The sequence below is a fragment of the Molothrus ater genome, chromosome 4 (genome assembly GCF_012460135.2).
Source record: "Molothrus ater isolate BHLD 08-10-18 breed brown headed cowbird chromosome 4, BPBGC_Mater_1.1, whole genome shotgun sequence".
Taxonomy (NCBI): Eukaryota; Metazoa; Chordata; class Aves; order Passeriformes; family Icteridae; genus Molothrus; species Molothrus ater.
Genome location: NC_050481.2, coordinates 60,268,183 through 60,286,792, shown reverse-complemented (window position 1 = coordinate 60,286,792; position 18,610 = coordinate 60,268,183). Strand labels below are relative to the sequence as shown.

The window sequence follows — 18,610 nt, the reverse complement described above, 5'->3', positions numbered from 1 at the left end:
CACCAAAAAAACCTCCCGCCCTTCAAAAAACCCCACCAAAAAATACCAACCAAAAAAGAACAAGCAGCAACTAAAGTGTTAAAATCCAGACTGGGAAGGCAGAAAGATAACATGAAGTGCTGAAAATACCAGAATCAAATGCTTGAAAGGGTACAATTTAGAAATTATTTTTACAGCTGAGATGAAAATGAACCGTTTAACACACGTGTGTAACTGGCCTGGTGAACTCGTTTGTACAGCAGCACTTTTGTCTGAGGCAAACTGTGTAACTGATGTAGGACCTTCCATCTTCCACCAAAGGACAACCTTTTCATTAGCAAAATATATGTTTATTTTTGAAAAGGCAGAATACTCCCACTTCATGAAAGCTGTAGGATTGCTTAAATGGGGCAATTTATTACACAACACAGGTGCTCTGTACAGCCAGTAAGAATTAACTGCTTTGCATAACAAGAATTTCCCATAGGAAATGTAATGAGCATAACAAAGTACATTGGAAACAAAAGGGTGCACTTAAGGTAGAAGACCAGAAACTGAAGCATAAATAGTGAAAGAGTTAACCAGTTTTCTCTCATTTTCTTTAAAAGTAACAATTTGAATTCTAGCACAAAGGCAGAGAAACAGACATTTAAAAATCTTTGTACAAATTTTAAAAAGCATACATAGGAGTGGAAGCACAAAAATATAACAAAAGAGAAACCAAATGTCATCTTTTGATCTGTCAGTACCATCTGAAACCTGTTTACATATTCTCTACATTTTTATCTCCTTTCCTTAGGTCAAAGTAGCATTCACAAAAAAGAATGCTACTGTGTACCACATCTCAGGCTCAAAAAGTAAACAGTACATCACTCTTGTGATGAAACCTTACTGAGACACACTGACCTGGGCCCAGTGTGCACCTGTTCTCCTACAGGTGCACTAACCTCAGATTTATTCCAAATCTAAAATTGTCTCCCCAGCACATTACCCAAGCAGTCTCAAAGAGCTTGTATTAAAGACTTCCTTGTTTTCCCTCTTACCAAAACCAAGAGGGAATGTTTTATTAACAGCTAAAGGAAGTTGGGATTGATTCTTGGTCTGCAGCTAAAAAAGATGTATGAGTTATTATTGATTTTCTTCATTGTTCCTCAGCAAAGCAGCTCAGTAAGTACCTACAGCATCTGAGATTCCCCAGAAGGATGCCTTGGTACACTGTGTTCAGACAGCTCAGACAAAAGCTTTTACTACCTGCTGCCTTTCTTTTTTAACATCTTTGAGTTTTTCCTTGGTTCAGTCTCCCCTTCACGTGAACTCTGTGGCATCTCTCTGAAAGAATAAGTAAGAAAAAGACAACAAAATTGCAGACAGCCTTTAAAACGCTCTACTTCTCTCCTAAACTAAATTAATTTTGGTAAAAGAAAGGCTCCTGCTATATAACTTCTGCAGTCACTGGTTTCAGTGCCTCTGTTGGGGCTGCCAACACAAAGTTGCAAACCCATAAACGTTCCTTTGTTGGGTCCCTGCTCCCTGCACACGCATCCCTCGTCGGCTGTGGGAAAGGAGTGTGTGAAAAGGGTTGATGCCATCAGGGAAAGGAGCCATCTCCTGAAGTCAGTCCCAGGCTGAGGTCACTCAGGGGATAAATACTTTTCCCCAAAGGCCTGTGGCTCCTGAGAACCAACTGTTTGCTTTGCCTGTCAGCAGGATTTTCTCTGCTCAATATATCAAGGCGCAGCAACCAGCTGGCTGGTTTGATCTGCCCGTGGTAATCAGCTGGCATCTTTCAGGTTTGCAGCCACTTCTCCAGTTAGCACCCCAGCACAAGCCAACTGAAACATCTATCAAGAAAATCATTGTTAGAGCTGCTACCCTCATCAGCCAAAGACTGGAGCTTGCCTTTGTTCCTGAAATAAAGGTGGAAGTTGAAAGCCTAAATACCACAGACCATATTTTGGTTGCTACAATTCAGCCTAGTTCCATTGAATTCACTTGTCTCTGCTGATTTATGCTGTCTGTGACTAAGGTTTAAATAAAACTAAATAAAGGAAATTTGGAAACAGTATTTCTCATTTCTATACCTTTGATCAAAGCTATTTATAAAATATATAGCAGTACAGACAAGAAAATAAAGATGAATTTCCTAAGTTCAAAAAACATTATCGGGCAAAAAAGCTTAAGTACATGTGGAAAGTAAATATTAAGGAAGATCAGCTAATGCAGGCATTATGTTTTAAGTCTGACTGACATCTTGTTAAAAAGTAAGTTTTGCAGTTTTTGTATTAAAAAAGGATTCTTTTATAAATAGCTTTTCACATACCATTATTTTTAGTCTGTAACATACCTGCATAAGCCAGAAGTTATTCCATGGGATTCTTGAATATTTTCATGAGAATCATCTTTTTCTGCTGGTTCAGGTGACTGGATGGTTTGTCTTTTGGAATTTGCTTTTTCACCTGAATTGCCAAATGCAATAGATTAAAAAAAAAAAAAAAAAAAGAATCACAAATAGTAGAGCTTGAGAGCTTGTTTGGTTTTGATTAACCTGAAGCAAAAAGTTACACTCTAACTTTTCATACATACCTGTTATTGTTCCAAGGAAATCACTTCACTTTACATTGGCCCAGCATACTGCTTTTTTACCACTGGTCAGTTCTCACACAGCAGACTGTGAACTGCCACACTTGCTGAACACTGAAGTGAGTTTCCATGTGGTGCAACAGTTGAAAGCCCTATCATATATTTTCTTAGCAAGTAACTGAAAATGGCCTTTTATTACCACCAAGCAGAAGAAAAGATGGTTCATATTTTTGAGTGATTTGAATCAGAACATGATGTTAAAAATTCACTGCTTTGAGCGCCCTGACTGTGCAGTCACGGTGCCTACCAAGGCAAACAATTCTGCACACCTGAGAAACAACAGCTGGGGAGAAAGACTTCAAAAGTGTGCAGGGAGTGACCTGCTTTTCCCTTTCAGGCACCCATCCTGCCTTTCAGCATCCTTCAAATGCAACGCCATATGTTTCATTCTGATAATGACAGAAAGATTGCACGGCTCAAAGGATGACACTTGTACACTGCATCTGAAATGTGCACTAGAAACACAACTGCTATTCAAAAAATTTGTCCCTAAGTAGCTCTTGAAGAATGAATTAGTATAATTTGTCAAAACTACAATAAATTCATAAAAACAGATCAAGCTTCCTGATTTTGAGTACATGTGTGGGACGCAATTCTTCCACTCTGCCAGGAAGGAAAACCGGGTGATTCAACTCTGCTTTCTCCCATGGATTTAGCAGTTGAGGTGAACAGAGCTGTTTCTAAAGGAATGACAAAGACATGAAAAATGTTTTGGTTTCAGCAGGGCAAGGCCTCACCTGAGTGGGCACAATGTAATCTACAGGTTAAAGGCTGCTCTGAAGTGAGGAAAGGTGGCACTTGTTTGTGGCTGTGCTGCTCTGCTGGAGAACTGGGTGACCTTGAAAGGTTTCATTACTTTTCTACATCCCAGTTAGGGAAATGGCACTGATGAAAAATCTCTCCTGAAACTCCAATGTGTTATACTGCAAAATCTGCACTGATTTGTGGAAATATGTGGGTTTTTTTCTGAACAATTCAGGATGGTACCAACCTGCTGGCTTGCTCCTTTTGGAAGGCTTCTTCTTCACAGTCAGTGGAACTCGGGTCAGCACAGCCAACTCACTCACAAAGTCCTGCTCTGCTTCCTGCATGCAAGGACAGAGCAGCAATCACTCAACACAACACAGCTCAGTTCTGTGTTATTTTATTACATGTGGCACAACAAAGCAGGCACATCACTGCAGAAACACAGGAAACAATATGGGAAACAATCAGGGAAGTGTTCCTACAAGACAGAGATGAATCTCAGCACTCATTCCAACTAGGCTAGCAAAGAGACCCCTACAATTTGTCCCATGTTTCCCCATTGAATGCTTAGATCCATGAACCATTTTACCCTTAGCTGATTCTCCAGCTCAGCTCCCAGGTGGTGCAATCCCAGCAGCTTCTGTTTCAGAGACTCCAGACGAATTTGCTGCCGCAGTTCAAACTGAGCCAAAATCTTGTTCTGCTGTAGCACTATTCTGGTCAGAGAAATATAAATGTATAGATGTTGTTCAGTGCAAGGGAGGAATACAATCCTGTCAAAGTCTATTTAGAAGGTTTTGTAGACAGAAAGGCTCATTAACAGTATTGGCCCAGCTAACTTCTGCTGGGACAGAAAATTTTGTGGTAGATTTTTAAATTTACTTATTTTAGTAACCTGCCTTGGCTGTCCATAGAACACAAAGTTCTTTTGGAGGTAGGAATTACAGGAGTTTGCAGTGTCCATACCTGGATTTTGGGAACTGGAATTCAGCTCTAAAGTTGAAGCCTGCTTTCAAAACCACTGTATATTTCTAGGATCAGTTTTACTGCCTGCTTGCCAAAGGGCCAAGGCAAACAATGTTCAAAGATCAGGTGTGAGAACAAGGAATTAAGAATTAGGCATTTCATCCAGGCCTCTTCAGTACTGAGCCATCATCAGAACCAGAATGAGCCATCATCAACATGGTAATTCAAAACTTGGGAATTGAAAGCATTAACTGCTGAATTCTTCACTTGTTTTACATTTCTGGTAAAAGACTATTATTATTACAGTACAACCTGAATGGCTGCAACTTTGGTGCATCTGTATTTCTTCTGTTTTCTTGCCTGGTCTACCTTAAAGCAATGCTGCCAATCACCCATCAAATTCCTCAGGGAAGGAGGTGACACAAATCCTTTCTGACATTTACACTTAATGAAGTTGCTACTGTAATGCTCACTGCTTACAGAGGTTACCTTTCAACATTTGCTTTTCGAACTCACACTCCTAACCTTGCACCAAGGGCAAAAAGAAATAAAACAATAAAACAATGTCAAGTTTATAGGAGTTGGACAAATTAATGTAAACTTTATATTTAATTTACAAAGCACTAGACCATAAAAGAAATCATAATGGCAATAGGAAAATGGGTTTGATTACTGATTATTATGGTATCAGCTTAGATGCTGCATAGCTACATTCTTCAATCCCACATTTCTGCTTCTGTGAAGGGAAACTTTACTGTATTTTGTTTAAAGATACTAGAGTAGATTACAGGAGAAAAAACAAATGAGAAAACAGCTGGAAAGTGAATTTGTATGTCACAATAAATGATAAATTTGATAATGAATAACTAACAGATCTTTTATGAAATCCTTTATTACATAAATCCATTTCTTTACTAACTCAAGCAGGGATAAAAAAGTGGGAAATGATATCCTTCAGTTTAGAAGAAACAGAATGTCTAAAGAAAGATTTAACCTCTTTACAATGTCAAAATTGAAGCTGTTGTATTTTGCTGAATAATAAACCAAGAGTAAAGACATAAAATGATTAAAAGATGTATCATGTACATGACAAGCCATAGACCTTTTTATGACAACTTACGCCTTTTTAATTGCAGTGCTTTTTGTCAGGACTTAATTTTCATTTAATCAGTAATTAATTAAATATGATTTTTATTTAACTAACATTTGAGGGATTCCACTCTAAATTTAGTGTAAGTAATCTTGATTTTCCAAGGCATTCACTGAATCCTTCTTTCCACTTTGAGTATTTTTTGGGCTTCAAGCATTTTCTCCTCATTATGGTATATGCTTTCTCCACAGCAAACTAACAAACACTTTTGATGTTCAAAGTAAAAAGGATGGGATGTAATGAATTACATTCAGCACTGGTTCCCATCCCACATTTATATTAAATTTTTTTTTAATTTGGCATATGTTTTGGCATTGTATTTCATTCTCTCTTTTCAAACTGCCTAAGTATAGTTCTCCAATCTGTAACTAATGACCATCAAAAAGTTTATTTAATAAGAAAGTAATTCTCTGAGATCAAAGGGCAGACATCATTTGGCAATAGGTATTTCTTTTCCATCAAAGAGAAGTATAAAATGCAAACTCAAGACATTTATTCAGCTAGACATTCATGTAGATCTGCAATCACTCACAAAGTTTAAATAGACAGCAATGCTGCTGCCTGGTCTAACCTTTGGTGGACTGTGGATGACACATTTAGGAGGCCTTTGGTGTGTTTTTCTTTCAATGCCAGTTCATTCTCTTTATTCTTCAGTCTGATCCTTTCATTTCCTTCTGTTGAAATAATGTTTTTGAAAAATTTTCTGCTCAAAATTAAAAACTCTGAGTTGTGATAACCTTCATCACAAATTAATCCTGATGCTAGGTAGCCTTTCCAAACTTACTGCTCCTTAGGGATATCAAGTACTTCTTACACACTCTGCCACTGTGATCTGCTGCAAAGAGAATACTTTGTGCATCATTTAGCTGAGATAGGAATGTCATGGCATTCCTGTTTACCTACTTCTCCCACTAGGCTAACTGATTAACATGGAATTCAAAGCAGAAATTTTCTAAAAAGACCTTGATGCCTTAAGCAAGAACTGTATTACCTAAACAAAAAATGCATTCTAAAGAAAACCCTCCACTCAGATGTGACTTATTCCTGGGTATGCCCAGCTTCACAAGATGTCCCTCAACTGACAGGAAACTATTCTGGTTACTTTCACAAATGCTCACACTCTGGGACTGAGTGCTTATGTGCTGGCCATGCCCCTGACTCTGCCCCTGCACTCCTGCCTGGCAGCAAGGCTTCATCTGACAGACAAAACCTTGCACCACTCTATTTAAATTAAACAGGAGGGAGATGGATGGGTTTGTAACAGATCAGGGTACATAACCTTCATCTGGGGAGCATCCAACCTTTTCTGAACACTCAGAGGGGCTGACAGGTCCTTTCCTTCCACCTGCACCATCAGGGAGCAGTTACTGTTACTGAGTGTACCCAGGGCTGGGCTGGCTGGGCTGGCTGTGAGAGGGGAGGTACTCCCCACCTTTCCTCCTGTGACTGTGCCTGGCAGGCTAAATTCAGATTTACTAGCTCAAGGGATGCCAGAAGAAGCAAAATCCTCTAACCTTACACTAAGCACACTTACTGGGAAACAAAATTGTCTTAAAGTTGTCAGTATCATACAAACCTGGTAAGGATTTTAGATATTGAAGCTTTTTTCCCTCATAATCTTCTGTGATTTTTCCTAAATGCTGGTAGTAGTTTTGCACCAGTCTATTGATATTATTGCTGGTCCCATATACACTTTCAACAGCAGATTCCACCAGTCTCTCCTGTATCACATAGTACAAGTCACAATTAATTTCCAAGCCCAAAAGTGTTTTGATCTGTTTAAAGAAACCACATAGCTAATTTGGTATGTGCACACAAAATTGTGAATTTAATACGTGGCTTTAAAAATGGGGCAGACTGAGATACTGAGAACAATGCAACATTTCAACATGAAAAATTGCAGCAAAACCTTCCTAATTCGCCTCATCTCCATCTGGGAAGTGGTCATTCCCCTGTCCATTCAATCTCTACAGCCCATTTTAACAATCAAGCCAACTGCCAGCAAAGCAAGCTAATCTATGTGTTGCTCTGCTGTGACTTTCCATTACACAGAAAATCCAAATATTTACTTTGGAAAAAAATTATTCATCTGTGATTTAAGTTTTAATTTTACTTAATTATTTATCTTTGAATTAATATTAAGCTGGTAGAATGCAAACTATTAATTAGTCACAAACCCTTTATCAATAGAAAATAATCTCAATTTTTTTCTTCTTTTTGTTATTCTCTGCCATTAACAGTTGTGACAATTTTTTTCCTGTTCCAGTGTTTGACTTAAAACCTGTTTTGGCTGCTGTAGCAAATACTGTACTGCTACATAAACTAGCTTGCAAGTACTTTGCAAATTATGCTCAGTTTTAACACAGGTCCTAAGGGTTTTCTGCTGATACTTCCAGGCATAGGTTAATGCATACATTAAATTGCTTTCCATCTGTGCAAGGTAGCCCTTGTTTTGTCTGGAAAATTGCTATTGACCATTTCCATACCTTGAAGTCCTGTTCATGATCTGAGCTCTTTTTTCCAGCTTCCCCTCGAGCATACTGCAGCAGAGTCTGCCCAATCACCTGCTCCATGTGCTGCTGAAGAAACTGAAGAGCTTCTTGGATTTCTGTGACTAGCTGCTGGTGAAATTCTAAATTGATTTCTTGTGTTTCTTCCTCAAGCTTCTCCTCCTCTTCACGGATGTGGGACTCCTGGCAATCAGACAATAAGACAGCACTGCCACTTAAATATGTTAACAATTGTAGTCAGCTTCACTTTGAAATAAAGTCCTGCACCCATTCAGAATGTTATAGTTTTAACAATTATAATAACATGATTTACAGAGGAAGTTTGTACAGTCATTTAACACATTTGTCATTGCAACAGAACTATAGTCTCTGTCATGATATGTACAGTTGTGGTATTTGCTGGGTCCCCAGGATGAAGGATGAATTGAGAATCTGACTCTATGTTCTCAGAAGGCTAATTTATTATTTCATGATATTATATTATATAAAAGAATGCTATACTAAAACTATACTAAAGAATAGAGAAAGTAACTTACAGAAGGCATAACAAGATATTAATTAAAAACTTGTGACTGACTCCTCAGAGTCTGACACTGCTGGGTGGTGATTGGTCATTAAGGAAAAACAATTCACATGTTGGATAAACAATCTCCAAAGCACATTCCAAAGCAGAAAATACAGGAGAAGCAAAGGAGATAATATTGTTTTCATTTCTCTCTGAGGCTTCTCAGCTTCCCAGGAGAAAAATCCTGGGCAAAGGGATTTTTCAGAAAATATGACACTGACATAGAGTAAAAACTGCATCCTGTCCTATTAGTCACTCCTAAATGATGGATTCCCCTGTATGTGAAATATCCTGAGTCCAGTAAGGGACAATTGTGGATGCCTTGATAAACTGCACAGGAGCAAGGCAAGGACAGTTATGCACCAGGAATGCTTGCACAGTATGTGTGGTCTACCTGAGAAAAACTTGGTTTGCTGGTACTTGGGAGTACCAATACCCTTAGGACTGGCCACAAATGGTGGGTAATAACACTTGAAACAACATCTTCTGCTGCTGAGTGCTAAAGCTTCTCCACATATTTCTTAGTTTTGAACCTGCTATCTGGTAACTTTGCTAGGTGCTCTCTTCTTTCATTAAAAACGTGAAAATGGTTCTCTATTCACATATTTGATGCCAGTTTTAAAACCTATGATATTCCAGAAGGCACCTATTTTTAGGCTGAAGAGTTCAAGTCCTTTGAGGCCTCTGGACCATCTCTGCTTCCATTTTTGTGCATGAAAAGTGCACACTTTTCATCTAAGCTCTCTTTAGTGAACAGTAGTATCTGCTTACCAGCATGGTCGGTCTGTTCTGTCATCCTTAAGTGTAGCAGTCTGCCACAGATGGCCTAATATTCTGTAGCTGAGGTTTTTCTTATATTTATACACTTAGCTAAAGAACATTAAAATATTCTGGAAGATGTGATAGTACCTATTTGATGCCTTCTTGGAAATAAGAAATGCAAGTAGAAAAGGAACATTCATCTGTAGAAATATTCTTATTAATGCTTACTAATATTCTTATTAATGTTCTGACATGTTATATTTATAGTTAAGACTTATGTTTCTGAGGTTTTTGAGAAAACTGGAATGTCATTAAACTGTTTCTCTCTTTTTTTTTTAGAGACACAATGTCATGTGATTATGCCCAAGGTAGGATTCATTAGTCATTTTACATTCTATATGAAATCAATAGATAGACATGACATTGTCCACCAGTATAGGACTGGCTCAAGCAAAAATTAAGTTTGGGTAAAACAACACAATATATCTAAAAATCTGCTTGAATGTCTGTAAATTAACCTCTTCCTGAACTACTTATAGATTGTTTTTAGTTTTGGAGGATGTTTGTAACATGTTTTTTCTCTCTTGACTTTTCCCATTCCACACCTATGTCCTACTTTTTCAGCAGCAAGAATCTAGCAAGTGCATTTTTAGGCACTTTCTTGTGAGATGGGTTTTAGCTGGAATTTGAAAGAGGCTGTAATGGAGAGATGCCATAGGAACACTAATACCTGAGGAAATTTCATTTTCATTAGGGAAGGCAGTGATTGCATCAATTAACATCTCCATGTGAGCTAAGTGAGAGGGAGTAACAGAAAGCAAGAGGAATGCAGTGATATGCATTTGTATTTTATTATTTTATATTTTATTTCTTCTGAAGGTTAATGAGTTTTTCAGATTTTCAAACTTAAAAGAAACTGCTTCAATTTATATTTTTCAAATATGAGAACAGCAGGACACAGATTTTCCTTATTCCTCTTCCATGTGGAGATTGAGGGTTTGTATGATGCAAATCAAAATTAGAGGGGTACAGAATTTTACCTCTCAGCTAATTACACAGCAACAGCATGGAGCACAGAGCTGCAAGGTGTTTGATGGGCTCAAGCCATATGTGCAGCAGCAGTGGGTTGGGCAGAGCTATCACTGACACCTGTTGGGAGGGCTGACTGAAGTTGAAATATGAAATGTGGTGTTGCTCTACATAAATATCCAATGCATATAGTTAAATAACCAACAAAACTTAATAGATCAACACTAAAAACCAGTCACAAACAGATGTGAAAGTGACCTATGGGAACATCATGTCTAAAAATCCCTTAAACTTTCTTTTGTCTTCATGGCCTACAGTAGCCAGATAATCTGGGAGGATTGGGAATGGATGCTGATCTTCTTATGGACAGAGAGAGAAAAAAATAATGAAAAATTAAGACAGTATAGAAGAACTTGATTTGTGTGGTAGGAGTAAGAATTTCTCCTAATGCTCCAGTAAAAACTTGTCAAGTGCACATTACAATCCCCAGCAGAATTAGTAGGAGCTTCTCTTACCCTGAAGCAGTAGCTTTGCAGAAGTCCTTTATATGTGCTGGCATCCTTTCCTTCATGCATTAGTATTTTCATATAAATAAATTGCTAAATAAGCTTGCTAGGCCACTTAATAAAGTATAAGGGATTAAGATGTCTGCCTAAACTACAACAGGCATACTCAGGCACATCCTATGTCAGCAATGTGCACATTTTTGACAGAGAATATTTTTCTTTCTCATTGGAGCTTGAACTTTTTCTGTTGTTGGGTTTTTTTGGTTTTTTTTTTTTTGTAGTTTAGGTCTGCTGTGGCCACTTCTAATGCCAAATATCACAGCATGTGAGACCTCTGGAGATAACCCACCTGGACACTGTACCTACCACTGCCTTCTGTAACTGCCACTGGTCCTCATCTTGGCACAGGGAGGATCCCTTCTGCAGGGTGTGCTGCTCTCTCAGCTCCTGAAGCGAGCTCTTCTTTCTGGCCAGCCGCATGCGCGCCAGGGCTGCCAGTCCCGCTCTCCGCAAGGCGAACCTGCTGAGCACTGAGCACAGCAGGAGCTGGTGCTTTTGCAAGATATAGCTAACAGACCTGTAAAAAGGACCATTAAAAATCCATCAGTGAAGCTCCTTGCACACCTGTGTTCAGCAAAGCCATTCCTTAAAGGTGAGAAGTTATTCTTCACTCTGTGAAATGTCTTTTTGTACAAAGCATGCCTTGGAAAGCTGCTTAGGTGTAGAGAATGGGTACTGCTGTGTTACACTTCTAGTTCTGTCACACTGAAGTTAAATTAAAATGAAAACAGAAATAAAATAGCTAAATAACCATCTACATGTTGCTTTATCTTGCAGAAAATGCAACTCCACTGTGACACCGGGAGTGCAGAGAAAGGCTGGTTCAAGACTAGAAACCACTCACAAACACAGCAGATACTCACAAAGCACACCAGTCTCAAATCACATAAGACTATTTTTTCCTATTTCCAGGAGTCACGATATGTCTATATTTTTACATTTGCTTTTGATACCCTGATAAAAAACTGAACCAACTGCCTCTGTCTGAAGGTGCTAATAATCCCTCAACACTTCTTTCCACAATGTAATGTACACTCAAGTTTTTATCTGGGCATGCAGCAGTGAAGTTTTACCCCACTGCTCACAGATGAAACTGTGCTTACTCATCACTGAGGCATCCTAGTCTGCTCACGACACCTTGAATTATCTTCTCTTGTTTCTCAGACAGGTGCTTTTGCATCACAGCAGAGAGAGCATATTCTGTTATCCAGAGCTAAAAGCAGAGAAAAGAATTATGAATATAAGATACTCTGATTTCAGCCAGTCACTGCATAAAGAAACAATGGTTTATTTTGCTAGAAAAATCATCCCTTGCGTTTAAAAACAAACTCATGCTGAACTAAAATTATTCTACTATTTTTTTCAATTATCAAAATCTTTAACAAAACACACTGAAAAGAAAAGCTTTGCATTAGTTTGGATCAGCCCTGAACTGTGATTCCTACAGATTTTTTTGGTTTCAGCAACAGAGGAACAAGAAACAAAAAAACAATATGGCACAAAATACTGCATTGACTCTAATCAGCAGTAGGCTTTTTATTTGTTTTTTTCTTTCCACTATTAGAGAATATGGTTTTTATTTTCACTGAACAAAATACAGGTATCATCTTCCATCACACTTCTGTCACAGTAAACAGTGCTAATAACTGGAAATGAAGATTAAGTGATTAGATAAGTATATGGACTGCAAGTTTACTGCTCCTTCAGAGTGATATTTAGATTGAAGAATTTAATCTTTAAATGAATTTTGATGGATTTGCCATTAGATTGTAAAATTTTGAAGATATGGAGTTAAGATTTGTTCAGTATGTTGCCATTATTTAAGGAATAGTAAGTCATAAGGCTTATGGAATAGTAAGGCTTAGGAATAGTAAGTCACAAGGCTCCAACTCTTACTGTAAGATGAAGAGCATAATTTAGGCTACTGACAGATGAATAAAAGTAGGTTACCTTCTGATGTATTCAGAGACCTAAATTAAATATAATATCCAGGATGTCTGACAGTTTCACTTTGTGTTCCAGTGTCATTCACAACATGAGGGACTAAATTTTCAATTATGGCAGACAGGTAGGTTTCACTAGATCAGTATATCCAGCAAAGGATTAGATGCTGTCCTGGCTGCAGGAGGGGGTGAAGCTTAGAGCAGTGTGGGCACATCCAAGTTGTTATTCTATCCCACCCACATCATACACGTGGGACTGGTTTTGGGGTGAAAATGAGCACACTCTTCAGAAGTGGACACCATTTTGCCTCTCTCTCCAGAAGGAAGGCTTCAGCATCAGTCCCTGCAGATCCAGCCCCCACTGCAGCCCTGCTCCCCCTCCTGTTTTCTCCAGAATGCAGCTCCAGGACTTGGTGCTGAAAGGACAGCGGCAACAGCATTCATAACTACTGGATATATACCTGAGTATTACACAAAATATCAGCAAATTGTACAACTGATACATCTGGAACAGCTATTTGTGTAATTTTTTTTAACACAGAGAGAGAGAGGCCAGTGGATCCTGATAATATTTTGTGTGTTTTCTGCATCTAAATATAACAACCATTTTACCTAGAAGTTCTGAGGTACTATTCAGTATAACAGCATAAGAGCAGGGCTGAACTGACAGAGCCTGTGCAGAGGCTGCCACGGGGGAAGGATCGGTGGGAATGAACCCTAGTCCAGTTGAGAGGAGCCCCATTGTCAACAGCTGAGCTGAGGCTGGGCCAGCTGAGCTGAGCTGAGCTGAGCTGAAAGGAGGTGGCAGAATGGTTGGAAAAGTGGCAGTGACCTGCAGGACCAGCACAGTGGGGCAGGAGAAACAGTGGCACAGACACCTGTGCAGAAGTGAGCCCAGCAGCACAGCCTGACTCAGGGGATTTATTTGTCACTGGCTTCCATGGGGGGTGTGGGAAATGTTAGCCATGGGAGTTTCCTTGCCAAACTGCCTTTGTTCCTGATGGTCACATAGGTAGTGAGTGGGAATGGTCTCCATATCACCTTTGTCTGGGGAACCAAGTGGACACAACCTACAGGGAGCATCTGCCATCTGTTTGCTTTTTCCCAGTGATGAACTCTTTTTTGCTGGGTAAAATACCTTCTCTTTTTGTAGGCCTTTGCTATTAATATTGCTGTTGTTATTGTGAATTTCTTACTCCATGGCTTTGTGCTTTCAGTAAAGTGTTATCTCAACCCATACTCTCTGCTTTTGCCACTCCCTTACTGGAACAGGCAGAGGAGGGGGAGTGGTTCATTTGTAGTTTAGCTTCCATCTGGTGCTAAAGCCAGCACAAATGTATAATTGCACAATTTTTAGCTTTAGAAATTAGGAGTGCTACTGGGCATCTCTGCTGGATATGAGTTTTTTCATTGGGAAGCAGTGATCTGTGCAGGAGAGAGGCTTTCTCTGTGAGCACAGAATGAACTCCCCTGGGAAGTGCAGAGAACATCAGAAACTTTGTTTTGGCTTCAAAATAAAAATGTATTTCTTTCATGGCTAGTGCCTTCCCTGTGGAATACACAGTGATAAATCTAACTGACCTCTCTCCATGTAGACCATGTAGAAAACCTTACCAAAACACATGTTCCTGAGCAGGATCCTGACAAGGATGGGAGGGCAGGCAGTCAACAACAAGTGACAGATGGGAAGAGTGCAGCTGAGCATGAGAAGCACAGTCCCAAAGACTGCATGGCACTGGAGACCCACCAGGCTGCTCTTGGCAAGAGCCTCAGATGTACCTGTGTAGCCAGATCTCAACTGATCTGAGGCTAGGTGAGTCTGATAATCACAGAGAACAGCTGAGCACACTGTTTTCTCTGACTGCATGCTGCAAGCATCAAATTAAGGTCTATCAGGTCTTCAGGTATCGCCATGACAGATGGCAAAGACTTGCTTGAAGTTATAATTATTATCAGCATTTCCCTTTAGCAGCCCTGTGGATTTAGCTCCTAGGGTTTCACACCTCTCTGCACGTGCCTTGTAGATCCATCACATTGTGTACTTTAATGTCTCTTTCAGCAGTTCAAAGAAAGTCTGAAAATGACCTTTTACTTTCCAGAAGTAATTTTATTTCCAATGAGAGGCTGGATGTGGTTCAGCTGTGGGTTTCCATAATTTCTGGAGACCAGATTATTTACTGAAAAGTTGCTCTTGAAGGGCAAGTGAAACAGCATGAGAGTATGTATCACCAAGAGACAGAATACCTTCAGGAGATGATACCTGAATTGCAGTCGGAATAGTAAATGATATAACACTGCAGCCAAGAACGCAAAATATAGCACCTCATTTGCTATCAGTATATCCTATCCAAAAGTATATCCTATCCAAAAGTATATCCTGTCACTGTCAGTGATAACAATGACAGTGCTTCTTGTAGTTGTTTTTTACTTCTGTTTACAAAGAAACAGCCTAGTTCTGTAGTAGTGAGGAGTTCCTTATAAAGAATCACCTTTTCCATTAAGAGTGCATTTAAGGTAGTCCGTATGCAGAATTTATAAAATTACTCTGGACCTTCTTGAGATCAATGGGAAACTGAGAATACAGCAGAAACTCCTCCAGCAGACAGTTAATAAACTGAACACTAAAAGTACCTCGGTCATGTAAGTAGTAAGAGAACAAGAGGAAAGGAGGGGGAATCATTACACATTCATGATGAGAGGATAAATAAGGAAGATTGAGAATTAGACCAAATACTAACTCAGTGTTTCATCTCAAAAAGGCCATTAGGAAGATGATTAAGATAGAAAGAATCAGCTGGAATAAATAGGACATTGTATGTTTAATTGGAAACAACACCTAGGCAGCTCACCGGGATGGGCTAGCAGAGCTGGGTATTTTCCACCCCCAAAATACAGGAACATCTCACAGAGAGGCAGAAATGTGACAGCAAAGATTCTCTGGGAATGCTGAGGCTGCTGGCATGTGGTTAAAAACCAGCAAAACAGAAACCTTTTCAAAATTTCTTCAGGCCTGGTGTCAAGGTCAGGCTTTGTGCTTGCACCCATACTCCACTGTTGAGTCAAGTCACCAGGCACATCTCCAAGATTTGCTGTTCCTGGGAACAGCCTCACTTTGCTCAGAGATAGGTTGAGTGGATGGGACAAACTCATGCTGCTGCACAAATTTAGGGGCTGGAATGGAGCTCAGGTTCTCTGATCCCTGCATTCAACCAGGAAAAACAGTGACAAAAGTATGGTAAATGAGGGAGTAAAGCTCTAAGGAATGTCTGGCATCTTGAAGTGTTATTCCAATTGCTATGAAAAAATTAACCAGAGAAAGTGATAAAATGCCCACCCTGTCAAAACTGGTAAGCAGGTGCTAGTTCAGCTTTCTGGGTAACAAGCAAGGATGTGGGAATGGATGGTAATCTCATCCCATTTTTATTCTGTAGGCTTCCAAATATTTTGCTTCTCGGTCACAGGTGCACTTCTGAAGCACTGCCGAAGTTAAGTATTACACTCTGGCAATAAAGGTGAGGAATATGCCTCTCCTTTCTGTTGTGACATCTTTAGCACAGATTATTCAGGGAATAAAAGTACAGTGATTTCTCTGTCTCTGCCTGTAGATGGGGTGCAATGCACACTGACTGCCAAGTCTCAGCCTGGTGCAGGAGGCTGCTCCCTGGAACTGCTCTCTACAGAAATCATGAATTAGGGACTATGTGGGAAAATGCTCAAAATTTATTTTCATTAGTCATTTATTCCTATGTGCCTCACTCATCTCTTCAAGCCTACAAGGCAAAGTTATATATGATACTGATTTTTTTCTTTTCAGTTGTAAAAGTGTTTCTTTTCACCCAAAGGACATCATATTCCAGACATGTATAAATGCTAGGAAAGATCATCTAAAAAAAGGTGGCTCAAGTAAAAGGGAAAAATGTCTTTTAGAGACACTTTGAAAAGCACACATAAATTCCCTGGTGAAAAGTCTTCTGGTGTGAAGACTTCCCAGGCCTGTAAAGCAGGTGACTGTAACTCCCAGCATAGCACATTTATAGAGAGGCAAATGAAAGACAAATCTCCTGCTGCAAAATGCCTGACAACTTAAAAGGCCTGACAATATGACTGTGGATTTATGGATCTTTTGTCAAACCCAGAACTCTAACATCTATGGGCTCTCCCAAATGACATAATCATCTGGCACAAGTGTCTAATATCTCTTCTTAAGGTGGAAACCAAGTGCTCCTTTTTGTAGGATGCAAGTGTCAGCTTATTGCTTAAATGTTCATGCTGCTGTTTTATAGTAGGAAAGGGACAAGAAATAAATGCACATTGCATTTGAACACAATATAATGCATTGTTATATTTCAGATTCATGAAAATTCGCCCGCCTAGCTTTGGTGGAATAGCTCTCTCCCTGCATGCTCTCTTTGGAGATAAAGCAGATTTTTTTCCAGTTCAAATCCTTTCCAAAAAGCCACAAGCATTAAGTTAAAAAAGGCACTTAGGCTCCTGCACAGAATATTGTCTTGAGGGATCATAAGACGAATTTCTCACGATGAGAAACTCTTATCTCTTCTTGGAATTTATCCTGCAGAATCACTTGTCCTTAGGACAGCTCTGTCTGCCACTCAGGAAATTTTTGTATTGAATAAAGCCCAGCTGCAATGCTGATGACTCAGAGACCAATGGGAGAGTTCTGTCACTGCTAAGTTAATTCCTCTATAGCTCTATATCTCAGTAATTACTGTTAATGATGTCAGCAAACCCTTTATTATTTTATTTTAATTTTTTTTTCCAGCTAGGAAGTCATCTCCTTTACATTATGCATGCTAGGGTACACAAACTGAGGGAAAATCGATTTAATAATTTAAATAAACTATGCTTGGGCATGACCAGCACATCTGAATTGACATACAATGAATCCATCACACAGTGCTGTCCAAAGACCTATTATCTAGCAGCTGAGTGCTGGAGATGAACTAATCCTTTAAATCCTTTGAGAAAAATTCCCAGGGTATGGTTTCTCCACTCAACAGTGTGCCCAATAATAGCAACAGGGGAATGTACAAACAGCATTTTTGGACCAAAACATCAGACTTGAGATGTCTCCCCTTTGTGGGGAGTCTCTTGTTTGTTAAATACATCCTCTCCAGCCCTGAACAATGGCTGAGGTTCAATGGGACAGTGGAAGGCACACAGCAGAGGTGCCCTAATGTGCTCTCTGACATGACATTATTCACAAGTTGCACACCAAACCTCCTGTTTCTCTGTGTTTTTCTGTGACAGTGAGTCCACCACATTGCTGAGGGCTCTGTGTGCTACAAGATGTGCTTGTAGTTCACCTACCAGAGCAGGCTGCTCAGGCCATGCACATACAAGGACAGGCAATTTGTGCACCCTTGATGAATGTGAAAATCAACAGCAAGGTTTAAACTTGACAAGTCAGGTATTCTAATCTAATCCTTGATAAAAAGGGGCAAAATAATAAAAAAAAAAAAAATGAGGTCAGACATTGTTTCATTAATCACCGAAGGTACAGGTATGCCAAAATCAAACAGTAAATGCCAACTAACAGTCCTGGAAAATGCAAATGTAACTGAGCATGTAAGCAGATCCACAGGCATCAGTGGTTGCTCCCAAGCACAATTTAGTTTAGTTTTCTCAATAGCCCTGTGACGCCAAACCAGAAAAACAGAATTGCTTTTCAACACAGGTCAGTTACAATAATGGAAAAATAAAAAGATTAGCAAGGTGCTCGTTGCATAACTCCA

At 39.4% G+C, this 18,610-nt stretch overlaps 1 protein-coding gene across 1 annotated transcript in view; it reads right to left on the bottom strand.

Annotated features, from left to right (window-relative positions):
• Positions 1-376: 376 nt before the first annotated feature.
• The window catches only part of EVC (EvC ciliary complex subunit 1), a 50,311-nt gene continuing 32,077 nt past the window's right edge, over positions 377-18,610 (bottom strand). Inside the window, 9 exon segments of the mRNA XM_036382118.2 lie at positions 377-1,308; positions 2,324-2,435; positions 3,611-3,704; positions 3,956-4,082; positions 6,054-6,156; positions 7,059-7,203; positions 7,969-8,175; positions 11,221-11,431; positions 12,018-12,127. Coding sequence (XP_036238011.1) covers positions 1,227-1,308; positions 2,324-2,435; positions 3,611-3,704; positions 3,956-4,082; positions 6,054-6,156; positions 7,059-7,203; positions 7,969-8,175; positions 11,221-11,431; positions 12,018-12,127 — 1,191 coding nt within the window. The 3' untranslated portion in view covers positions 377-1,226.